The 27,239-nt window shown below is 34.8% G+C and overlaps 1 protein-coding gene, 1 long non-coding RNA gene and 1 other non-coding gene across 3 annotated transcripts; 2 read left to right on the top strand and 1 right to left on the bottom strand.

Annotated features, from left to right (window-relative positions):
• The first annotated feature begins 2,711 nt into the window (after positions 1 to 2,711).
• Positions 2,712 to 4,177, top strand: LOC132630540 (probable glutathione S-transferase). The gene is made up of 2 exons (XM_060346113.1): positions 2,712 to 3,114; positions 3,471 to 4,177. Exons 1-2 carry the CDS (start codon positions 2,806 to 2,808, stop codon positions 3,837 to 3,839), a joined length of 678 nt encoding a protein of 225 aa, XP_060202096.1. The 5' UTR covers positions 2,712 to 2,805; the 3' UTR covers positions 3,840 to 4,177.
• A 5,191-nt stretch (positions 4,178 to 9,368) lies between these two features.
• Positions 9,369 to 9,440, top strand: TRNAD-GUC (transfer RNA aspartic acid (anticodon GUC)). The gene has a single exon. It is a non-coding gene; the product is annotated as a tRNA-Asp (tRNA).
• Positions 9,441 to 23,253: 13,813 nt separating this feature from the next.
• Positions 23,254 to 24,918, bottom strand: LOC132633767 (uncharacterized). Its single transcript, XR_009579796.1, has 3 exons — positions 24,676 to 24,918; positions 23,920 to 24,016; positions 23,254 to 23,474 (listed from the first exon to the last, which is right to left on the bottom strand). It is a non-coding gene; the product is annotated as an uncharacterized LOC132633767 (long non-coding RNA).
• Positions 24,919 to 27,239: the final 2,321 nt, after the last annotated feature.

Here is a 27,239-nt window from a genome sequence, read left to right as displayed (position 1 = left end):
CAGCAGTGATGAAATTGAAGAACATGCAGTAATATTAAGACCAATAGATGTCCAATAAACTGAAATATAGTAGAGTACTATTCAAATCAATCAGTGTTTTAAAATCTTGCAATGGCTCAACTACCACATATAGCAATTCTTGGAGCTGGCATATTTGTTAGAACTCAATATATTCCTAGATTAGCTGAGATTCCAATCACTTTGTTCTTAGAGCTATTTGGAGTCGCAGTCAGGTAACTTATAGCAATAAATTTGCCCCAATTTTAACATTTCTTCCATTTTCTTGAATCATTGTTCAATGCTATGAACTGAGTTTTTTGCGGAAACAAAAAATTTTCTTTATTTGTATGATTTTATTTGTGGATTTTAGTTTTCTTGGTGTGACAAAAATGGGAACTTTATGACCGGGCATTTCTTCCAGTCATGCTCGTCTGTCATACTATTGGCAGCCATTGAAGAAAGCTTTTCTAAGCTCGCTTTTAATATTCCGGGTATGGGTATGAATCTTTTAATTGATATCGGGTTATGGGTTAAATTTTTATTAACTAGGAGACAATTTAAAATAGTCCAACAAAATGATGACACGTGTCTCTCAGTTAAAAATGATGATATATTTGAACCCAAAGTATAATGAGGGGTATATTTGGACCCAAAGTATAATGGCAGGGGTATATCTTGACTCAAAGTACGAGGGGTATATATAACTCTTTTCTGATAGTACAAGTATATATTTGGCCCTTTTCTGTTTTTTAAATCATCATTTATATTTTGTCCCTCCTTAAGAAAAGTTTCGAAAAAACAAGCTCTTAACAATCTCCAGACCTTTGAACCACCGAAAATTTAGCCACAATGCTGAAAAATTCTGCTGATTGTCACCAAATTAAATTTTTCAGCAACGGTACCTGCATTATATTGAAGCCCTCATTAATCCGAATTTGCATTGAGTGAGGCCTATCAAACAAGGACACGACCCCTATTTGGATTTTTTTCATTTCTCAAGACCCGTAAACAACACTTCTAGTTATGAATACTGCATTGATATCCGTGTAGATCATCAATGTATTTCTGTGATCAGGCGCGGACCTACGAAGAGGTTTTTGGGTGCTTGAGCTCCCATTAAGTTTTACCCACACAAAATATTTTCATATCGAGGTAATAATATACTAGTACAAAGGTATTGATTGAGCACCCGATCTTAGAAAGAAATCTAATAAGATTAAAAGAAATCTAATAAGATTAAAGGCACTTGCAAAAGAAATCTAATAAGATTAAAGGCACTTGCTCTATCCCTCCTCTTCCCCAATTCTCATTCCCTTTTCTTTTCCTCCAAATGTGTCATAAACACCGCGCGCACGTGTGTGTATATATCTGTGTAAATGATCACATATAGTGGCGGATCACCCATGAATTAAACACTATCAATTCACCATAACTCCTCTGCCCCATAAATAACCCATGGCAGATTTGAAGAAGGGGAAAAAAAAAGAATTGGGGAAGAGGAGGGATAGAGCAAAATGCTTAAGAAACTGTATCTAAAAACATTATACATTTAACAAACTCTGAAACTCAGTAAAACAAGAAGTGATTCTCTAAATACATAAAACAGAAAAATCGCCTCTTAATCCATACAAAAATCTCCTATATTGGAAAAGCAAGTTAATTGAGTAGTCTTTTGTCCTCTGTTCTAAAGAGGGAGTCATCAAAGCAAAGCAAGTACAATACCAAAAATAGTTGCCTAGTTTGACGTTTGCGTTTGCAGTGACGATTTATCTTGCACTACAAAAGAATATACTTCTATTATTCTCTCTATCCCAATTTACGTAGTATCTTTGAACTTTGAGAATCGATCACGATTTATTCATATACTTTTTAAATATTTTTATTTGTTAATATTGTGACTTATAGTAGTACTCCCTCTGTCCCAATTTGTTTGATATTTTTCGTTTTTCGAGAGTCAAACATTTTTCATTTTGACAGTGTGTTCACATAAAATCTTTAAATTTTTCAAAATAAAATTTACATATTTGAAAACAACGTGAAAAGTATCATAAGTCGCCATAATTAATAATTTAAAATATTTAAAAGACATATGAAAAAATTACGGTTAAAGAACAACTCGTTTGACCCTCGAAAAGCGAAAAGTACCAAACAAATTGGGACGGAAGGAGTACTAATTATATTTTATGTAGTTTTCAAAAATGTAAATTTTATTTCAAAAGATTAAAGGTTCTAGGAATTCTCGGTCAAAATAAGAAGTTTGATTCTCGAAATCCAAATGATGCCGCATAAATTGAATGGAGGGATACTAGGAGTAGTGTTTTTTTTTTTTTTTTTTTTGACGTAGATGACATTTGAATTTTTTTTTTTTTTTTTTTTTGGTATAATCATTTTGTATATGGTATTCATTAGTCCGGCCAGTTCAAATTTGTGCCGCTTAGAATCCATAAAAAGAAGAAATGCTCCCTAAAGAAATTTCCTCATCCTAGAGTTTGAACACGGAAACCAATCGTTAAAAATTCTTGTACATGAAATCTCTAAAGTACCATAACGTTTGAGAGAATCTCTGGGTCATGGTGAGTCAAATTAGAATTAGCTATGTGCTTACGTATGTCTTTTAAATCTTGGACAAACCTGAATTAATTTAATAGTAATTGTTTGTCTTTTAAACGACTCCCTCCTTTACTTGGTTGCTAAGACACTTGATTGGTTTTTCCTTCTATATAAGAAGACCATAATTCAAGAGAGAACCACCACTGAAATTCCCTATAACATAGTAAACTAGCAAATAATAACCAAAGTTGTGAAATGGCAGAAGTGAAGTTGCTCAGTTTTTGGTACAGCCCGTTTAGTCACAGAGTTGAGTGGGCTCTAAAAATTAAGGGGGTGAAATATGAATATATAGAAGAAGATAGAAATAACAAGAGCCCTCTACTTCTTCAATCTAATCCAGTTCACAAGAAAATTCCAGTGCTCATTCACAATGGCAAGCCTATTTGTGAGTCTATGGTTATTCTTGAATACATTGATGAGACATTTGAAGGCCCATCCATCTTGCCAAAAGACCCTTATGACCGAGCTTTAGCTCGTTTCTGGGTCAAGTTCCTTGATGATAAGGTAAAATTCGTCTTCATGATATATATTCCTATCTGCATAATTTACTCAACTTTATTTTGAGACTACTGTAATTTTCAATGTTTCCATACAGTGTGACAAATAAGGTCTATATAGGTGATTAGGTGGTATCAATTAGTTGGGAATATGATTTAGTTAGCCATGTTAGTATATTTACTTTAATTAGGTCTTGTGTAGAAAATAAAGAGAGCTGGGAATACTTTTCATAATTTTGTGTAATAGTTGTGCGGATTTAAATGGAGCAACGTGACATTGTTATTGAGAATTCGATTCTAAATTGCTTGAGATTGAGACGTAGTATTGTCATAATTGCTGTTAATTTTGAGTGTAATTTGCAGATAGCAGCTATGATCAAAACTTTCTTTCGCAAAGGAGAGGAGCAAGAGAAAGGTAAAGAGGAAGTTTGTGAGATGCTGAAAGTTCTTGACAATGAGCTCAAGGATAAGAAGTTCTTTGTGGGTGATAAATTTGGTTTTGCTGATATTGCTGCAAATTTGGTGGGGCTTTGGCTAGGAGTTTTTGAAGAAGCCTCTGGACTTGTTCCATTAGTGACAAGTGAAAAATTTCCAAATTTTTGTGCTTGGAGAGATGAGTACATTAACTGCAGCCAAGTCAAGGAATATCTACCTCCAAGACGAGATGAGTTGGTTGCTTTTTTCCAAGCTCGAGCTCGTGCTCAAGCTGCAGCTTCTGCTGCTAAAAAATGAAGACATGATCATGTGTCGGAATGAAATTACGAATCTACGATGACTTCTGTAGATTCAATTATGTACACGTATGCAAAAGAAAATAAATTAAATTAAATTATATGTTTTAATAAGATTAAGCTCGATCAGAATTAAAACTACTTGTTAGAAAAAAGCTAAGCTTAGCCAGCTAGTTTTTTTTTAATTTTTTTTTATTTTTAATTTCTCAGTTGGGCTTAGCCAGCTAGTAACATATCAGGAAGTGTGTCGTGTTACTGTTGTAATTTATTTATTAGCTGGTAAGTGATTGTATAATAATAAAGACATAATACATAAATAGACCCTCAAATTTAGCCTCAGTTAGCAAGTATGCCTTCCAACTTTGAGTGTGCATAAGTTGGCACCTCAACTTGTCTCCACTTTGTCAGTTGAGCTCTCCAACTTACAAAATGACCATCTAGACACTTCCAAAATTTATGTGTCACATCAGCATTAGTTTTTATATGTTTAACTTTATATAAGTTGAGGTGCCTACTTATACACACCTACAATTGGAGGACATACTTGCCAGCTGAGGTCAAATTTGAGAGCTTTTTTATGTATTATCATATCAATTTCATCATTGAATCGAGAGGAGTTGCTTAATGATTCTCGAACATGTACTTGCTTTGAGTGTCTATTTATTTTCTATCGGTATCTATGGATTGATCACAAGTCAAGATATGGTTAGAGCCCTCATGTGTCTTGAGCTTATATTGAATGCGGTTAATATAAATTTTGTAACTTTTTTTTTTATTATTATAATCGTAAATTAAAAGGAGACATTTTCTCAATTTTTGTTATAGCTATTGCCAATCTTTTCTTCCATTTCGAGAGAAATACAATCGGGAGGAGCTAATTCAAACCCCTCCGTTAAAAAAAAAAAAAAAAAAAAAAAAAAAAAAAGCAAGCCACATAATTTCATGTAATGGTGGGTGACATAATCACATAAGTCATTGTTCTCGAGATTAAATTTAGTCACTGTTAATATAAAAAAATATTTAAACTATCATTTCTATTTCTTTTCTATTTCTATTTCTACTGCTTAGAAGAGGGAGTTTGGTCGTCCCTCTTCGTCGTCCGTTGATGGGCCCCATTAAAAAAAAAATTAGGCCCTATATTAAACAGGCCCTAAAAAAAAATTATGGATCCCATATATATTAAATACCAACCAGTATTATAAAAAAATAAAAGTGGGCCCCATAAACACCATGCGTATTCGTAGAAAATACTAATATAATAAAGTTTTAAATACGGAGCATAAACTATAATGTTATATTAGTCGTATTTTGAACATAATATCCCATATTGACAAAATCAAGCAACATATAAAAAAAAAAGGTGCAGCCTTTGTATTCTTAGCAAACACTAATATAATAAAGTTTTAGATACGGAGCACAAATTACAATGTTATATCAATCGTGTTTTGAACATAGTACATATAAAAAAAAAATGGGCCCCATATTAAACAGGCCCATAAAAAAATTGTAAAAAAAAAATTGTGGGCCCCATATATATTAAACAATAACTAATATTAAAAAAATATGGGCCCCATATTAAACACCATCCAGTATTAAAAAAAAGGTGAAACCCACCACATCCAAACTCACGGAAAAAAAAAAAAGTGAACCCCATATTAACAAAATCAAGTAATATTAAAAAAAAAGTGAATCCCATATTAAAAAAACAAACAATGTTAAAAAACAATTGTGGGCCCCATATTAAATACCGTCCGTATTCGTAGCAAACACTAATATAATAAAGTTTTAAATACGGAGCACAAACTACAATGTTATATTAATCGTGTTTTGAACATAGTATCCCATATTGACAAAATCAAGCAATATATAAAAAAAAATGAATCCCATATTAAAAAAATAAACAATGTCAAAAAAAAAAGTGCAGACTTTGTATTCTTAGCAAACACTAATATAATAAATTTTTAGATACGGAGCACAAATTACAATGTTATATCAATCGTGTTTTGAACACGGAAAAAAAAAATTGGGCCCCATATTAAACTCACGAAAAAAAAAAGTGGACCCCATATTAATAAAATCAAGAAATATTGAAAAAAAAAAGTGAATCCCATATTTAAAAAACAAACAATGTTAAAAAAATGTGGCCCCATATTAAACACCATGCGTATTCGTAGCAAACACTAATATAATAAAGTTTTAAATACGGAGTACAAACTGTAATGTTATATTAATCGTATTTTGAACATAGTATCCCATATTGATAAAATCAAGTTATTATGTTCACTAAATATATTTAAAATATTTATATTTTAAAATAAGATAGAATTTAATGCAAAAGACAACATGACAAGTAAAATGAGCTAAACCGAGAATATTTACCAACAATTAAAAAATAGTATTTCTTCGTTTAGATAGAAAATCAATTTCTACAACAAGTCTTCTCTTTTAAAAAATATTAATAAATTTGCCGATTTTGTATTCGTAGCAAACATTAATATAATAAAAGTGTAGATACGGAGCACAAACTACAATGTTATATTAATCATGTTTTAAACATAACATACTCTCTCTCTCTCTCTCTCTCTCTCTCTCTCTATATATATATATATATATATATATATATATATATATATATATAATCACTATTCAAAGACAACTACATACACATAGATGTACTATAATCTAAAGTGCGCACGGGCATAAGCCATCTAGTATCTCTCATATGTACCGACAAACTCTATGAAAATTGATGTCACTCATATGTATTACTCTCTCCGCCTCAAAATATTTGTCGCATTTTCATTTGCACGCTCATTTAGAAAGCATTTATAAGGATATCATTTTGACCATTTCACCCTCTTAATATATTTCATCATGTTCTCTTTCCTCAATAAATATTTACTCCATTAATGATAAAACCTCTTACATGTTGGTATGTGAACTCACAAAATTAGCTCATTAATATAATTAATACAAAGGTAAAATGGGAAAAAGTTACTTACTTTTGTCTTGAGTTGGTAAAACGACAAATATTTTGAGACAAGTATTTTTAGTAAGGACGACAAATATTTTATCTATGAAGAGAGTATATATAAGCTTCCATAAAAAAAGGAAGTTTGTATTTTCTTCTTGTTTGACTATATATAGACAACATTAACAAAATCTCGGAAAGTGGACACAACATTTACTCAAATTCCCAAAGAGAAAATAGTATAGTGCACCGTAAAATTTGGCCGGATTATTTATAACACACTTAACTTTTACGGGTCATTTAATTCATGCTTTCATTGACTAGTTAACGCATTGGAAGGTCTTCATGTACTTTGAAAATTGTGGTCAACGTATTATTTATTTTGTTGTAATATTTGTTCAATGCGAAGCTGACATAAGGGCTAATATCATGGTAGTATCAACCCTCAGCTCTCTTAGCTTTTCTTGTTTGACTATATGAAAATCGTTAAATTTTTTAGGCGAAATGCACCGGTTGTCACTTTTTTGGGCTGTTGCTTAAGTCTTAGCTTGAATTTATTAATTATTTATTCGTTTGGCCTTGAGAATTATTCACATTTTTCTGGATTTTTTTTTACTTTATTTGAAAATAAACGTTTGGCCATAAAAATTTCAAACACAACTTGAAATTGTATTTAGAAATTGAAAAACATCTACTAAAATCCTGTTTTCACTTTTTTACTTTCAGTATATTCAAACAACCAAATATTTTTTGCAACAACTGTAACCAAACATAACTTCGTCCCAAACTTCTTTAGTACAGTCAAACAACCAAATATTCTTTGCAAAAACTGTAACCAAACACAACTTCATCCTCAACTCCAACTTCAAAAATATCTAATAAAGTGAAAATATTTGATTCTATGGCCAAATGCCTACATAATATTTGGCCACCATTTGAAAAAAAGACACGTACCCCTTAAACATAGCAAAATCAACTTCACATCCCATAGTTCATTTACCGTTTTAAAAAGACTTTTTTTCTTTCGTTTCATCCTTTTTTTTTTTTTTTTTAATTTCACTTGATGATGATTCAATTTTTTTTTTTTTGTGACTAAAAGAAATTATTTGAATATATTAATATTAAGAAAAGTACATGAAACGATATGGTATATGGAAATATGGTATAAGAAGTGTACATGAAAATATAGCTTAAAAAGTATATGGTATATTCAAATTGGTATATTTAACTGAAAAGATGATAACAAAATATTTGTGAATATAATAGTAGTAATTAGTATATTTAATTTTGTATATTATATATAGTATATAATATAATAATATTATTATTTGTGTATATAGTATATAATATTATGATATAGTACCTAATATATGAATATATTACTCTATGTGCCAACCAATTGTACTCTGTAATAACATATAAAATATACAATATACAATATACAATATACAATATATAGAAAGAATAATATAATTACTAATGGATTACCACTAAATAGGATCTTAATTAATAATTGATACCCCATCATAAAACTTGGCTTCCTTTGTGCCATCACATATTGATTATTCAATTTTTTTTCTCTCTCTTCCATGAAATAGGAAAATTAACTCAATTAAATTTATATTTGTATATATTAAACATAATAAACAATATATATATTATTATACCTAATATATACATTAATGTATGTGGTCAAATATATATATATATAATACTTTTTTATTTTATATATAGTATATACTAGTTAATATACATAAAAAATAATATTATATATAGTATATAATATTGAAATAGACGTAATATATAAGTACAAGAATATATATACTTGTTCAACGAATTGTATAATATATATCATATAAGCAGTAGTATACTATTTTATGGATTAAAATGCTAGCTGAGTCTATTGGGATGTTTAGAAAAGTAATTAATGTGTTCTAATATGTATTTAATTTGGTTATCACTAATATAGGAAACTCCTTATTATTAGCCTTTTATTCATAGCAACATTTTCTTATTTATGGTATGAAATCATACATGTACCCTAAATATAGAGTATATATTGTAGATTATGTAATTTAGTTAATAGTTATAGATTACGAAATATTTTACTTATTTACTTGTATTTATGTAACTTCCCCAAGTTCTAACTCCACGATCCAAACCTAAATATGTCCTGAAGGTTATATAGATTATAAGGATAGTCTTTTGTTTATATATTTTAAATATTAAAAGGTGACAATCATGTTTAAGTTTTGATATAAACAAATGATGTGATGAGATTAATGGTGGGATTTTTGTAAAAGAAACTCGTCTCCAAGTGTGCATGAAGTCATATCTTCCATTTCAGTGAAAAATAATGTCTCTAAAAATAAAATCTGTCCACAATATATGATAACTAAACACTTAAAAATCTGATATATCCGTCATCCCATCTCATTTCCTTTTAAAAGTATAAATTTGTAACTTACAGAACCAGCATCTTTAAGGTGGTCGAGTGTGATTTTATGCTCGAATTCTTGAAGTCATTGTAAGAGTGAACTTTGCCATCGTTATCAACAGGTCGTTGTAGTATAGTGGTAAGTATTCCCGCCTGTCACGCGGGTGACCCGGGTTCGATCCCCGGCAACGGCGTTCCTTTTGCTTTTTTGTTATGACTCATTGATTTCCCTCACTTTCGCCTTTTAGTATTCGGAGAAGGGCTAAATATACCCTGTACTATCGAAAAAGGGTCAAATATACCCCTCGTTATACTTTGAGTTTAAATATACCCTGGTATTATACTTTAGGTTTAAATATACCTCTCCTCCGTTAAAATTGTCCAAGGTGGACACTAAATCTGACGTGACGCTGACAATTCGGTGAGGTGGACACCACGTGGCATGCCACCACCATCACACTTGTGTCTCTGTTCCAGTAGGCAAAATTAAATTATTTAAACCACCGTGCAGCAGCTAGCTAGCTACACCCACCCACTCCGACTTGTTAGGAGTACAGATATTTGTAGGCAGTTGGCGGTTTGCCGATCTTATACACAATTAATATAAGAATTCCAGTTTGCTTTACTAGAAATCCTCTTAATGAAAACTACAGTCATCAATTTTAATGACTTCCATCACAAATGAATTGAGTTTGGACCAAAAAAGACTTAAAGATAACTAATCTTAAGTAGAATAGGTTCAAATGTCATATTTTATTTCTTGTTGAGTTAACAGTCAAACCCAAACTAACTGATAAACAGTAGGATGCAATAAGTCCCATATTTCCTTCAGATCCACCCTAAATTAAACTTTCATATGGAAACATTTAAAGATAAGAGGATGTTTTTAAGTGGAAATGGAAGAGGAATGTGAAGTAAGTGGAAATGGTGGAAATTAACAATAGGATGGTGAGGTGGCATGCTACGTGTTATCCACCTCACCGAATTGTCAGTGCCAAGTCAGATCTGGTGTCCACCATGTACAATTTTAACGGAGGAGGGATATATTTGAACCCAAAGTATAACAGCAGGGGTATATTTGAACTCAAAGTATAAATAGGGGTGTATTTGGCCCTTTTCCAATAGTACAGGGGTATATTTGGCCCATTTCCGTTTAGTATTTGATGTTCACTGTTCAGTCTCTTCGGTTCCATTTCCAGAATTTTTTCCTCCGCAGTACATATGGTAAATTTTTTGTCACCCCTGATGTTTATGGAGATCACCTATTTGTTATTTTTAATTGTACTATTCAAACAATAAAAATTTAATATATACTTTGAATTGGAAAAAAAAGAGGGGGTGGCGGAACTGAACTTTAGAATAGCGTCTGTGAGGTTTGAACGGAAAAATATTAACTTAAGGACAAAATCTCTTGAAGTTTTGAACTGAAAATTGAACTTAAGGACACAGTCCCCTGAAGTTAGAACTGAAAAAATTAAACTTAAAAACACATTGTCTTGGAGTTCTAATATGAAAAATTCAATTTCAGGACACATGAGAAAGTAGTGAAGAAGAAGAAGAAGAAGATGAAGAAGAACAAGCAGCAGCAGCAGATATTTGTCCACATTTTAAGTTGCAGCTAAACTTTAAGTACATCGCAAACATGAGACATCTGGTTATTTGCGCAAATAGAATCTTCGGGTGCCACCATTTAAATTTTGGTCTCATTAAAAGAAAAGGTGCAACAATAACCATTCCGCATTAATCTGGAGCAAAATCCTAAGGGTTCGCCTATAAATCCACACGAACAACTCATGCGTATCATAACCACTTCTAGGTGTGAAATTAAGTATGCAATTATAAGAAATACAAACAATGCATGCCTAATGGCTAACCATGTAATCTAACATGCACATAGCCCAAAATGTTAAACTAGCTAGCATGAAACAGTGCCTAGAACATTATTCTAGCATGATAGGATGCTCAAAGTAGGCAATTAAGGACAAATAAAAATAAAAATACATAAGCATGTATGTCAACACCATCCTATAGCCAGTGGTGTACGCAGGATTTTTTGTTAGCAGTGTCGACAGTTAAAGAAGTAAAATATAAATAACTTATTATAGGGACGCCATATTTTAAAAAAACAAAAATAAATTCAAGCTGAATTATAAATGAAATTACAAAATCCACCAAAAGAAAACGATGAATGTTTTCAAGAAATTCCAACTTGAAAGAAAAAAAATGAAAAAAATAATATTAAAAGAACTTACATTTGAAAGAGCAACACAAAACACCAACAATTGCTTTTAGAGTTGCAGGCTCTAGCTAGGTTTAGATATTACTCCCTCCGGTTAAAAAAAAATGTTTACTTACCAAATCAAGAAAGAAGTAATCTTATTTTTTAAGATTTGTCCTTATTAAGTGTTAAGTGACCAAATTTATACCTATTTAATTAGGCATAATTTAGTCATTTTATTTCTTTTTGCATTGGAATTAGTTTTTTCTTACAGTGCAAATGGCTAAATGGACATTCTTTTTTAATAGGAGGAAGTACGCCCAGTTGGATAAAATCTCTGTGGCTTCTTTGTTTTTGGATTTGGAATTAGAAAAGAATAAGCCTAAAAAAACATTTAAAAATATGCTACTTAGGGATCGAACGCACGTCCTCAAGGCTAATGTTAAAGCGCCCAACCAGTGAGCCAGCAACACTGTAGTGCTAAGTAGTGGCATCTCTTTTGTATTTAGCTACATATGTTTGTCTGAGTAGTATCATACATATATAAATAAATAAATAATCCGATCAAGCCGTGTCAGGTGACACCCCTCGAATACACGTGAGTCCGCCCCTGCCTATAGCCCCTACAGTATTTATGGACAGGGGTCAAATATACCCCTCAACTTTAGTTTATTGGTTAAGTTTGCCTCTGTTAGTCAAAGTATTCAAATATACCCCTTTGTTAGCCAAAGTATATACATATACCCCTTGAATGGATGGAAATTCCAAATCAGCCAAAATTACTCAATTTCAATTAAAATTATCCGACCCATCTCTTATAACCCGACCCGCGACCCCATCTCCTCTCCCTCACTGTTACTTGCTTCATAGCCATCATTTTCGGCGAGCTCGTGACACCAGAGCTCCAGCCTCTATCACATCATTTGCTCCTACTTTGATTAGCAAATGACACGCCTCATCTTAACCAGAGCATTTTCTTAAACAAGGTCCAAAATCTAAACTGGCCAGAAAATGCGAGTTGTAGTAAAAATATAGAATCTCCTAAAATGAGCATTACCATAAGTGTAAATTCATAACCCATGTCAGCTAGAATTTTTCGACATGCCATGGAGGAAGAACCCAGGATTATCTTTCAACATATGGAACCGTTAGTACTACTAAATTCAGTATATTATAGAATGTTGAAAGCAAGCTTTACCTTTCAATATGTGCTCTTGAATGTTGAAAAAACAACCCTTGAAAGTCAAGTTCTTCGGAGCCATTTGTTTGCCCGCCTCTTTCTCACCTATGCTTTGATGTGGATAGTGGTCGGAGCTCCGGTGTCATGAGCTCGCCGGCAATGATGGATATGGAGCAAGCAATGGTGAGGGAGAGGAGATGGGGTCGCGGGTCGGGTTATAAGAGACAAGTCGGATAATTTTAATTGAAATTGAGTAATTTTGGTTGATTTGGAATTTCCATTCATTCAAGGAGTATATGTGTATACTTTGGCTAACAGAGGGGTATATTTGATTACTTTGACTAACGAAGGACAAATTTAACCAATAAACTAAATTAGAGGGGTATATTTGACCCTTTTCCCTAGTATTTATAACACCTTGCATGTTAGATTCTATCATTGAGGTCACTTACCTGGGTCCTATGCAAGATCTATCCTTCAAAAATCGCCTTTTCTTTCTCCAAACTTATCAAATGTGTTTGATCTATCCAAAAGTATATTCAACGAGGTTAAATAAATTTAAAGAAATCAATTTTATAATTTAAAGGTAACCCGAAGTCAAAATTAACTCAAAAATCAAAGTTCGAGATTTGATGATCAAACTCCCAAACAAAAGTCAAGTATCGCTGACCATAACCACACGAGTCCAAATCTATGCTTAGATTACCATTTGAATTTCATAACTCAATTCAGGTGATTCTAGGTCTAAGTTCAATAGTCTTCAATTTTCATCTTTGATCTCATGTTCAAATACATTCAAAGTTAGACTCATGAAATGATCACAGATTCAAGTTAGATCACTTACCCCAAGTTTGTGGATGGTGATCTAGGTAAAGATCATTCAAAACCGATCTCCGATGTCTCCAAAATGGTGATGAATGAAATAAAATCACAAAACCCGACGTTTCTAGTTTTTTTAAGAATGTTACAGTACTGACACACACTAGTCCGCAGCCAAGGCCGCAATTAGCCAGCTTCAGGTCTGAGTTGCAGGTTTTAGTGCAGACCACACTCGCCATTACCTCAGCACTCTACACCCCCCCCCCCCCCCCCCAACCCCAAACACCCATTGTCTCAACACGCGAAAAAGTGCTAACCTCAAAACAGCAAAAATCAGCAACAATATATGAAGCATTTCAAACTCATACAAGTTGCATGCCTATCCAAGGTCCAGAACTCAAACGAGCACCTTAAGTTCCAACCAAAATCATACAAGTCCAAAAATACTATACATACCTATCCAAGATCTCAACACATGCAATGGAGTACAAATAATCAAAACGAGGGGTAGGGATGCTACTAGACCTAGAGTTCCTTAAATTTCCACGTTGCATGCAATAGTTTCGAAATGCCCCCGATCCTCTTGGGGTCCTAATCACCCGTACCCCAAATCTCAAAACATCATATAAACTTAAGGTAATTTTCAAACTTAAGGTAATGTTGGGTCATTACAACTGGTGTATGTCGGATGTAAGTTATTGAAAGTATATCTTATGTATTACACTACGCATGCAGTGACATACACATGACACATACATTGTACAAGTATGTTTATGCGTATCTCGCGTGAATATGTTTGAGTCATTAACGTATATCACTGTACGTCATGCATATGTCAAGTGTATACAATCTTGACATATGCATGGCATACATTGATGTACAAGTTATACTTGGAGAGAACAATTTGCTTCGGCGGAAAAAAAAAAAACTCTAGTGAACAACAGAGGGAGTCAGCGTGTGGGACGCGAATGACGATGGAAAAAAAAAAAAAGGAAAAAGCTATGCGAGAAAAGCTCTGGTGATTTTTCAGCAAAGCAACAACAGTTGGCAGGGAACCAGTGGCGACAGGTGGCATCAGGACAGTGGCGGCTTAGTGTGAAAGATAAGACATTATGGAATTTGTTGGAGGCTGTATATGGTTTGTATAGTTTTGGTTCCTATATTTTAAAAGTTGAATAGTGTTGCTAGTTAATTATGGTATTTATGGATTTATTTTCGTATATCTAGTCCCTTATTAAAGAGAATTTTCTCGGGAGTACCCAAGCTCATTTATTCAATGCAAAACACGCATCATGTTTCGAGCTTCATTTTAGGGTTTGCTAGAGTCACAATAGATTTCAGAAGGGAATTTCATCTAGTTAAGAGTTTTGAGAGTGGAATTGATACAATTCGAGTGGCATCAAGACCTTTTACAAGGAGCCAAGCGAGGGAATTTCAAGCTATGCAAGCATTGTTCATGAGGAGGGACATACTTGAATACACTCTAGCACCTTCCCGGGGATTTCAAGTGTTCATGATAGCATGGGAGGATGGTTTGGAGAAGAGGTCATGCTTGCAATGTGGCTATTACTTGAAGATTTGCAAATTCAAGCTTTGTTCCCAAAAGAAGACACCCAAACAAGGCCTTTACTTCATTAAGGGTAAAAGTGTAATAATGTAGTTTTCTTCTTTTGAGCTTTAGTATAAATAGTAGTTTCTTTTATTTGGAAGACTTAGACTATTTTGAATATTGATATTGGATATTGTAAAACTCTTGAGAGTTGAGAGCTTGTGAAACCTTTGATTGAGTAACTGTTGAGAGAATTGGTTATTAGGGAAATCCAAATCCCTCTTTGTCATCCTAGGAATTTGGTGTCTCTTTTGTTCTTAATTTAGAGGTCTTAGTTTTCTATAACTTTGGTTGCTAAATTAGGTCTTAAGTTGTGTCAAATTATCTATCCTTTTCTTTTCTTGCATTTTAATTCTATTTTCGTTTTTAATATCGTAACAATTGGTATCAGAGTTTGGATTAGATTTGTTCTATCAAATCTAGCCTAGGGTTTGTTGCTAAAAAAAAATCTGGAAATTTTCCACCAAAAAAACCCCAAATTTTTTTGTTTGTTTGTTTTGTTATTAGATTCTTGTTCCTTAGTACGTTAGGGTTTCAAATCTTCAAATTTCGTGTCATTCGGGTCAATATTGAAGAATCTACCATTGTTGGGTTGAAGCTTTAGAAAAAGTTGAAGAACAACTTGGTGGATTTTGATTTGTGATGAAATTGGGAGTTGATAACCATTGGGCTTTGTTCTACTAGGTTAAGGGAGCCTAAATCCGAAATTTGGGGGTAAAATGAGTTGATTTGAAGGTAGCTAGAAATTTGAATGTTCATGTGTTCTTGAGGTATCTTCATAGATTCAAGTGGAGAAGAAGACTCAAAAGGAAAGTTAGATCCAAAAGTTTATACCCAAGTTTTGGAAAAGTGTTTTTTTAGCCCCAAATGGAATGGTTCTAGGTTGAGTGGGTCCATTGTGTCAAAAAAAGTCAACAAACCCAGCCCAAGATCCAAGAAATCACGTGCTATACGTCGTCACTGAAGCAAAGATACGGTCCAAATTCACGGACCGTAAAAGAAGTATGGACCGTCAATATAGTCCGTCAAATTGAAGCTTGGAAAAGTTGAACACTGTTGGAGATCTACGGTTGCTATATACGGACCGTAAATAAGATACGGTCCGTAGATTTGAGACCAATTCCCAACCGTAGATTGGAGTGAAATTTGCTACGTTACTGTTGCTGATTTACGGTGACCATATACGGACCGTACATTTTATATGGAACGTATAATTGAAGAAGTCCCTTCCGTAAATCTAAAGTCCAAATTCGTAGATTCTGTTCTCCATTTACGGACTACATCTACAGTCCGTCAAAAACATACGGACCGTATAACTACACCCAGTTCAGACCGTAAATTCCAACAACGAAAAGGTATATTTGATTCAATTCCTTCACTTATTTTCCAAAAATTTCCCTTGATCCTTGGTTGGTTGTTTGTCTCCTTATTTCTTAGGTAAGGAACAAAAAAAAAAAAAAGTATAGAAATTTTTAAATTTTCGTTACTTCAAATTGATACCTTGGATCAATTGGGGCTTCAAGGCCGCGTTTTCAAATTATCACCTACCTGGGCCCGAAATTTTATTTATTTCCCGATTTTTTACATTCCATTTTCTTGTGTCTCTCAACTAATAGCCATTTAGTAGTTGTTCCTACTTGTGTTTACTAGTTCTTGTGTTCACATTTTTTTCGTGCCAATTCTTTCGTGCTTTTCTTCATTTTTGCTTCGTTGTTAATTTCTTGGTTCAAGTCCGTTAGATTGAATTGAGTCGTCTGTCTTTCTTAGTCTAACAAGAATCTATTCCGACCAAGAGTAGAATTTGAACCCTTGTGACTAGTCGACATTAACAAGCACGCAATCTTTGGCGGAAGTAATTTGTGAGGCAATTAAAGGTGCGCATACTTGAGCGTTTGTGAGTTGATTTTACTAATCTAACGTGTTTGCACGTTTTGTTGAGTGTCTTTAATAGGTACTATGGCTACGGAGGATGAAACACAAGTTCCCACCGAGGAACTCACACTAGTTGATGTAATGAGAGCCTTGCAAGCCTTGAACGATAAGGTTGGGAATATGGGCGGTCGAATGGAAAACATGGATGGTCGGATGGAAAACTTAGGAAGTAGGGTGGAAGCAATTGAAGGAGGTAGTAGGGAGGTCTCGTATTCGCCCTGAGTGCAATACCAATGAGGCACAAGTGGAGCTACTCGAACCACTTCACTTACATTGTCATCCGGCACCTTCCATCATCTATATAACCCCACTCCCCAAAACACTCCCCAAAACACCCCTCAAAACACAACTCTCACCCCACTAAACAATATTCCCATAGGCCAACGGAACAACCAACCCCCACAAGATCAAACTCCAAATGACCCACATCCAAACGACCCACCCCTAAATGATCCACACCCAAATGCACCAATGCCACCCCAAGACCGTCCAAACATCCAACAACCAAATGAGGAAGAGATAGAGGAAGCTATACTTGAGCACGAACGTTATGGTGACCAAGGTTAGAGGCCACGAGGTCAAGCACAAGGAGGTTATCGAGGGAGGGGTGGAAGGCATGGTCCTAACCCTCACATGGGTAGGCAAAGAGGGTACCAAGCTCGTGAAGGGTACCAAGGTCGTGATCATCAAGGTTATGATGACGATGGAGATTTCAATGGGAACCACAGTTATGGAGGAGGGCGAGACACGAGTCTCAATTCTATCAAGGTTACTCTCCCAATCTTCAAAGGAGGAAGTGACCCCGATGTATTTCTTGATTGGGTGATGCATTGTGATAGAATCTTCTTGACGAATGACATGTCCGAGGTGAAAAAAATGTCTTACACCATTGCTCAATTCGAAGGGTATGCCTCCACATGGTGGGAAACTCAAGTGAAGGCAAGAAGAATTATTGGGCTTCCTCCCACACCTACTTGGGATGAATTGAAGGATGCCATGCGGCGTAAGTATGTCACCGAACGCTACAAACAAGAACAACTCAAGAAGGTGTATACTTTAAGGCAAAACAAAAAGAGTGTGGAAGAATATTATGATGAGTTCCAAATTGTCAAGATGAGAATCGACTTTGACGAGGATAAGTTAAATGCTATGACTCGGTTCCGAGCCAGGTTAAATAGTGATATTGTCTCCCAAATGAGACTCCACAACTATGGAAGCATTAAAGAAACCCTTCAAGCGGCTATTGAAATAGATGAGGGTCTCAAGGAAGACAAAATCAATAAGTCAAGGGGCTATGTGAGTTCATGGAATAATAACAAAGAATGAGGAGCCTCCTCCTCCAATTGGCAAAAGAATAAGGGTCCCATGCAAGAAGCCAAGAAACCATTTGTGAAGAATTCTCAAGTTGAGAAGCAAGTTGACAAACAACCTCCGAAGTTTGCTCCAAAAGAAGGAGGTACGACAACTCCTATTCAATGCTTTAAATGTTATGGCTTCGGTCATAGAGCAAGCGAATGCCCTAATCGTAGAGCGTTTATTTTGAGAGACACTTATAGTGAGGATGAGGAAGAATGTGAGGAAGGAGATGATGATGGCGATCATGAGAATGAACAACTTGATAGTGAAGGTGATGGTGTTGAAGGTGATGATGAGCCTATTGTACCTCTCTATGTGGTGCGAAGAACCATGATAAGCAAAGAAATGGATGACCCAAGTCAACAGGAAAATCTCTTCTATTCCAAGTGCATCATTAACCAAAACACTAGCATCATGATCATTGATAGTGGGAGTTGTGCCAATGTTGCTAGTACCACCCTTGTTAATTTCTTGAAACTTCCCACCACCCGCCATGAAAAACCTTACAAACTTCAATGGCTCAATGAATGTGATGAATTGAAGGTGACTAGGCAAGCTATCATCAAATTCGCGGTTAGGAAGTATCACGATGAGGTGTTATGTGATGTTGTTCCCATGGAAGCGTGTCATCTTCTACTTGGCCGACCATGGCAATATGATAGGTCCATCAACCATAATGGGAGAACTAACCAATACACCCTTGTCCATAATGATGTCAAACATGTCTTGAATCCCATGACCCCCTCCCAAGTGGGTGAGATCTATAACAAAATGAGGGAGTTGAAGGAGAAGAGTTATAGTGCATTGCAAAAGAAGAATGTGGGGGAAGAGGGAGTAGAAGAGAGTAGTTCTCAAGAGGTGAGTGGAAAGAAAGGAGAGCTTAGAGGAAAAACCAAGGTGTCTCTTTTGGCGAATTGTGGGGAAATTAGGGAGGAATTGGGGGAGCGTCAACCGGTGATTCTCCTCATGCATAGGGACTATGCATTGCACACTAATGAGCTAACCCCTTCTTTTCCTAGTTCTATTTCTTCTCTTTTGCAGGAATTTGATGATGTGTTCCCAACGTAACTCCTAAAAGGGTTACCACCCTTGAGGGGAATTGAACACCAAATTGACTTTGTTTCGGGTGCTCAATTGCCCAACAAACCGGCTTATAGAGCCAACTCGGATGACATTAAGGAGCTTCAAAGGCAAGTGGATGAGCTTCTTGAAAAGGGAGTTGTGCGAGAAAGTATGAGTCCTTGTGCCGTGCCCGTGATCTTGGTGCCAAAGAAAGATGGATCATGGCGCATGTGTGTTGATTGCTGAGCCATCAACAAGATAACGGTAAAGTATCGCCATCCCATACCTCGTCTTGACGACATGCTTGATGAGTTGAATGGTTCATGCATATTCTCTAAGGTAGATCTTAGGAGTGGGTATCATCAAATCCGGATGCAACCCGGAGATGAGTGGAAAACCGCATTCAAGACCAAGTTTGGTCTATATGAATGGTTGGTGATGCCTTTTGGTCTCACTAACGCTCCTAGTACTTTCATGCATTTGATGAATCATGTCATGAAACATTTTATTGGCAAATTCATGGTTGTTTACTTTGATGATATTTTGGTGTATAGTAAAACCATGGATGAGCATGTTATTCACTTGAAATGTGCGTTTGAAGTGCTTAGACAAGAACAACTTTATGCTTATGTTGCTAAATGCTCTTTTTGTGTTGATGAAGTTGTTTTCTTGGGTTTTGTTGTGAGTTCAAGGGGCGTTGAGGTTGATGAGTCCAAAGTAGACGCTATTAAGAATTGGGCAACTCCTAAATCCATTGGTGATATTAGAAGTTTTCATGGATTGACTAGTTTTTATAGGCGGTTTGTTAAGGGGTTTAGTACCATAGCCGCTCCTTTGACCGAGGTAATCCGAAAGGATAAACCTTTTTTCTTGGGGTGTGGAGCAAGCAAAGGCTTTTGAAACTCTAAAACAAATGCTTAGCTCCGCACCGTTGTTGCAATTACCTGATTTTGATAAAATCTTTGAAATTGAATGTGATGCTAGTAGAGTAGGTATTGGTGCCGTTTTAATGCAAGACCAAAAACCCATTTCCTATTTTAGTGAAAAGCTTAAGGGTGCGACGTTGAACTACTCCATCTATGATCTTGAATTGTATGCTTTGATTAGAGCTTTGGGTAATTGGCAACACTACTTGCGGCCTTAAGAGTTTGTGATTAGGACCGACCACGAGTCTTTAAAACATCTTAAGGCCCAAGGAAAGTTGAACAAAAGGCATGCTAAATGGGTTGAATTCCTTGAAACCTTCCCTTATGTAATTCAATACAAAAAGGGAAAGGAGAATGTAGTGGAGGATGCCCTATCAAGGAAACATGTTTTGATTAATACCTTGTCTTCCAAATTGATGGGTTTTGAAAGATTGAAGACATTGTATCCTGAGGACCCCGTCTTTGCCAAAATATTTCTAGATTGCGAAGAGTGGGAAAGGAAGAGGTGGATTAGGGATAGGTCTTCTACTCCCTATTCTAGGTTTGATGGTTTCTTGTTAAAAAACAAGCGTTTGTGTGTGCCCATGAGCTCTTAGAGGGAATTATTTGTGAGGGAGGCACACAATGGGGGATTGATGGGACATTTTGGGATTGATAAGACTTTAGGAATTCTTGAGGAGCAATTTTATTGGCCTCATATGCGGAGGGATGTGGCTAAGATTTGTGGCTAATGCATTGAGTGTCGTGGCGCCAAGTCTAGACTCCTTCCCCATGGTTTGTATACCCCTCTTCCCACCCCTCAACAACCTTGGATTGATATTTCGATGGATTTTGTGTTGGGTTTTCCTAGAACCAAAAGGGGTAAAGATAGCATCTTTGTTGTGGTTGATAGATTTTCTAAAATGGCTCATTTCATTGTTTGTCCTAAAGTTAATGATGCTCTTCATGTTGCATCTTTGTTTGTTGAACATATGGTAAAGTTGCATGGTATTCCCAAAACCATTGTGAGCGATAGGGATCCCAAATTCCTTAGCCACTTTTGGAAAGAATTGTGGGGACGACTTGGTACTAAATTGTTGTTTTCTACCTCTTGTCACCCACAAACCGATGGCCAAACCGAAGTTGTCAATAGGACCTTGGGTTCTATGCTTAGGGCCATGGTTAAAGGGAAACTAGCATCCTGGGAAGATCATTTGTCTTTGGTTGAATTTGCTTACAATAGAGTCATTCATAACACTATTGGCATGTTACCTTTTGAAGTGGTTTATGGTTTTAACCCCCTAACCCCTTTAGATCTAACCCCTTTGTCTCAAGATGTTGTGTTGAGTTTAGATGGCAACAAACGAGCCGAGGACATGAAGAAGTTGCATGAGAAGGTGAGGCTTTACCTTGAGAAAAATAATCAAGAAACGGCCAAGAGAGCAAACAAAGGCCGCAAACGAGTTGTGCTTGAACCGGGTGATTGGGTTTGGGTACATTTCCGGAAAGAGAGGTTTCCCAACAAAAGAAAGACCAAGTTGATTCCTAGAGGAGATGGTCCATTTGAAGTACTTGAACGACTCAATGATAATGCATACAAAATTGATCTTCCACCCGAATACCAAGTTCATAACACCTTCAGTGTGTGTGATCTCTCTCCTATGGTGGTCCAAGATGATGATCCCTTAAATTTGAGGACAAATTCTCTTCAAGAAGGGGAGAATGATACAATTCGAGTAGCATCAAGACCTTTTACAAGAAGCCAAGCGAGGGAACTTCAAGCTATGCAAGCATTGTTCATGAGGAGGGACATACTTGAATACACTCTAGCACCTTCCCAGGGATTTCAAGTGTTCATGGTAGCATGGGAGGATGGTTTGGAGAAGAGGGTTGAAAATGGTCATGCTTGCAATGTGGCTATTACTTGAAGATTTGCAAATTCAAGATTTGTTCCCAAAAGAAGACACCCAAACAAGGCCCTTACTTTATTAAGGGTAAAAGTGTAATAATGTAGTTGTCTTCTTTTGACACTACTAAAAAAATAGGATTTTCCGACCTAAAAAAATGGCAATTTCCGACCTCATGAGGTCGGTTTTGGGCAAAACATGACCTCAAAATCAGGTCGGAAAATAGTGGGTCAGAATTATTACCGACCTGATGAGGTCGCAAAAAACACCTCATGAAGTCGGTAAAGTTTTTTTAGCCGGGTATTAATTAAATAAAATACCGACCTCATTAGGTCGGTAAATTATATTAATAATATAATGATATGAGTTTACCGACCTTCTGAGGTCGGTAATTTATATGAATATATGATATATTATTTTAGATTTTCGTCATTGTAAGATCGATATTTTATAATTTTTCCAAAATATTTGCAGAAACCCGACCTCATGAGGTCGGTAATTTGTAATTTTTGGGATTTTTTTTCTTCAGAAAACCGACCTCATGAGGTCGGTAATTTGCAATTTCTAGATAATTTTACAGAAAACCGATCTCATGAGGTCGGTAATTTGCAGTTTCTGGAAATATTTTGCATAAAACCGACCTCATGAGGTCGGTAATTTGCAATTTCTGGGAATATTATGCATAAAACCAACCTAATGAGGTCGGTAATTTGCAATTTCTAGATAATTTTTGCAGAAAACCGACCTCATGAGGTCGGTAATTTGCAATTTCTGGGAATATTTTACAGAAAACTGACCTTATGAGGTGCTTTATTATCCTATATTTGCCCTCTTTCTTTCCCTTTAGTATATATCTGGGGTCTTTTCTGCATCCACCTCCCTTTCCAAACAAATTAAGAAGAACAAGAACTGATCACCTTGTTCAATTCTTGTGTTATTTGATTTATATTAACTCACAAGCAGTATATTGTTCAACATAAAAGTGTTAGAAGATTTAAGACATAAACAAATACCTCTGTTGCAAACCATATGGGAGCAAGATACATGCTACATTTGACAAGGTCCCATGAGTTACGTTCATAGCCCTCTTCAAGAAAGTGGAACTCGTCTTTATGGTTGATATCAACCAATGGAAAGCCTTCTTCCGGGTCGTTGTAATCCATGTCTTCTGTAAGGTAACCCTTCAAAGCTCCTTCGGAATGGTTATGCATGTAATTAAGTTTGAGTGGCGCATCAAGAACTGATTCCAGGAGAAGATTTTCATTGTACAATTTCTTTAAGGAACCTTTTTCTAATAAACTGCATAACCAATCTTTACAGACTGCTATAGGAAGGAAGATTGCCATAAGAGAGATCCCTAGATATGTAACCGCAAAAGGTTGCTTGTACTCTACAGAAATTTTCCCCAACTGTAAATCAACTCGCGAATATAACGTACAAAAGCCTACTAATAAAAACAAGCATAATATCAGAGGAAAACTTATACACCGATATTTTGCTAAGCAAAGAGCTATTCTTTGGACTATTAACATCTTGCACGCAATCAAGGTAGCTTAGTATACGTTTACAGAAAACTAAATAATTAGTGGATTGAACCTATCTTTGAATATCTTCTAAATTATATATACAAATTTAATAAAGTAATTTCCAAAGAGCTCAAAGCATAATTTAATTCAACAACTAACCTGATTAGACCATATGAGAAGGATGTCTGCTGCAAAGGGCAATCTTCAATCACAATTTTCATCCCAGAATGCATCAATGCATCCTCTGGACATTCCCCTTCAAGGCAGACAATATCGTGTCCATTAATTGAGAGGTCGCAATAATCCGATGACACAATAAGGTTAAACTCTGCTTTAGAATACAGGGTAGAGTTCTATTTCATGTTTTAATACAACTAGCTAGGTATTATTCTTAGTTAAATCTTCAGTTCTGCACTAATTGTCTTTTAACAATTTCCTGAGATTCTATGTCTACCCCTTTACCCCAATATGACTCTTTCACATCCCAAATCTAAAAAAAAAAAAAAAAAACACACACACACACACACACAACTTAAGCAAAAATCATCCAAAAAATCATGTTAAGAAAGGGTGTTTTTTTCCAAGAAAGTGAAACCTGGAAGATGGTAGAGATACAAAGTTGTGATATTTCACATCCCAAATCAAAAAAACAAACACAACTTAAGCAAATATCATCCAAAAAGCATGTTACAAAAAGGGTATTTTTTCAAAAAACTGAAAATAACTAACCAGTTTAATCCAACTATCTAGGTATTCAATCTATTATACAATTAGCTAAATCTGCACTAGAGTGATATTTTTAGGTCTACCCATTTACCCCCAATATGACTATTTCACATCCCAAATCAAGAAAACAACCATAACATAAGCAAAAATCATGTTAAAAAAGGGTATATTTTTTCAAGAAAGTGAAACCTGGAAGAAGGTGGAGATATAAAGTTGTGATGTGGGTATGAAGCCATTAGATTACCAACATCCAACTCATATGACGATTCTTCTTGTGTCATCTCCATCTCCATTTTGTGTGTGTGTGTGTGTGTTTGAGTTTTCTGCACAAAGATAGGGATGGCAACAACCGTCAATGGCAGATGGCGGCGACCGTCAATGGCAGATGACGACCGTGACTGGCAGCTTGTTAATTATTAGGGTTAGAGAGAGATGGGGAGAGAGAAGGTGAGAGGAAGAGAGGGAGAAAGGGGAAAGATGATTAATTAAGGGTCTGTATTTTATTTTACTTGAGTAATTATACCGACCTCATGAGGTCGGTATGTATTTTTTAATTTTATTTTTAATTTAAAAGAATACTGACCTTATGAGGTCGGTATATTTAAAATAATTGAAAATTTATTTTTAATAAACCGACCTGCTGAGGTCGGTATTCTTTTAAATTAAAAATAAAATTATAATATTTAGCATCAAATGAATTTCCGAACTACAGAGGTCGGTACTTTATTTTTTGAAATTTTGGTACAATATTACCAACCTCATGAGGTCGGTTTATTTTTAAAAATATCGAAAAATTAATATTACGACTTTACCGACCTCATGAGGTCGTTTATTTTCCGACCTCAACTGAGGTCGGTTTTTTAGGTCGGAAAATACAGTTTTTTTTAGTAGTGTGAGCTTTAGTATAAATAGTAGTTTCTTTCATTTGGAAGACTTAGACTATTTTGAATATTGATATTGGATATTGTAAAACTCTTGAGAGTTGAGAGCTTGTGAAACTTTTGATTGAGTAATTGTTGAGAGGATTGGTTATTAGGGAATTCCAAATCCCTCTTGATCATCCTAAGAATTTGTTGTCTCTTTTGTTCTTAATTTAGAGGTCTTAGTTTTCTATAATTTTGGTTGCTAAATTAGGTCTTAAGTTGTGTCAAATTATCTATCCTTTTCTTTTCTTGCATTTTAATTCTATTTTCGTTTTTAATCTCGTATCAAGAACATTTACCTAGATATACAAAGTTAGAGGTGAAATCACCTGATTTAGCAATATAATTGTTTTCATAACGTAACAATAATATTTTTACAAAATATAGATAATCTGGTAAAAAAACGTACAGTCCAGTAAAAAATACAATTGATATACAAAAAACATACAATTATGTTGTTGTATGCATATGCATGTCAATTATATATATATATATATATATATATATATATATATTTATTGTATGTTGTGTGTATATCATTGTATGTCCACTGATACATTTGACAAATAAATAATATATACCCGATATACAAAATACATACAACTTATTGTTCCTCTTCCTCTTCGAGTTTCAGTCTGAGATTTCAATGACCTCCAAACAAACAACAGTTTCACAAAAGCTCGATTTTCGAATTCAAAGTTTCGATGCCTTTTAATGCCGGATGCCAATGAAGCTTTTCATGGAGTTTATACCTTTGTGTGTATTTGGGGGGTGTGTGTGAGTAAGTGAGTGAGTGAGTGAGAGAGAGAGAGAGAGAAGGGAAGATTAGAGCCTAACGTGGAAAAGATTGGAGCATCAGCCTTATTTTTTCTATTATTTTGCTATAATTGATAAAATATTGTTATATTTTATAATTAAATATAAAAATACCCTAATTAATTATAATTAGGACTTAAAAATAGTCTATCCGTCTAATGATACAGACCAAGTTGGCCTGTCAAGACCCAACAAAATTGGACATTTGTAACTCCGTGATCTAAGTTACAAAATTGGACATCTGAATATGTAATTATGAATCATAATACATTAAGAAACCTCATCTAGATGTCTAGTCACTTTAAAGTCTAATAAAAATATTAAAAACAAAAGAGGGAGGAGAATTAAAAAAAAAAAAAGCAATAAAATATTTTCATCTAAATCTTCACTTGCTATTGAGTGGGAATACTAATGTTGGCTTTCCAACAAAAACATGTATCTAGGCCAAATGTTAAAACAAGTATTTTGTGGAACAAAATTAAATCATTTGAAGTCTGAATGTATCATTGTTAGTCTTTCTACAAGCATCTCAAACCTTAGAAAAACTGTCAATCACAAAGTGAAAACAAGAAAAAGAAGGGCATACATACATCCTGGAGTGGTAAATTTTGGAGGGATCCTATTCAAATACAAAGGTAGGGTATAAAGTGACGAGTATCTTTACCTTTACATATATTGTCTTTACATATGGTAGGTTATAACTTTACTAAACGGTCAGAAGTATGAATTGTAGTTGTTCAAATTCAACTATCAACTTCCATCATATGAAATATCGAACAATTATATATCTATAGCCGTTGAGAGGAGCTTTTCTAATAAAATCCCCATATGCCACATTCTCTTTTTCAATTTCTTTTTAATTTTCTTCAACTTTTTCCTTTTTTGTCTTTTGTTGTTTTCAGTTGGAACTACCGGCACTATGATCAAAAGAGTATTCATTGGCATGGAGAACTTAAATCCTTAGAAGGAAAGCTACAAAGAAAACTAAAATAAGATATATAAATACAAAGTGGG

Source organism: Lycium barbarum, chromosome 3 (genome assembly GCF_019175385.1).
Source record: "Lycium barbarum isolate Lr01 chromosome 3, ASM1917538v2, whole genome shotgun sequence".
NCBI lineage: Eukaryota > Viridiplantae > Streptophyta > Magnoliopsida > Solanales > Solanaceae > Lycium > Lycium barbarum.
This window is presented reverse-complemented; position numbering and strand designations above follow the sequence as displayed.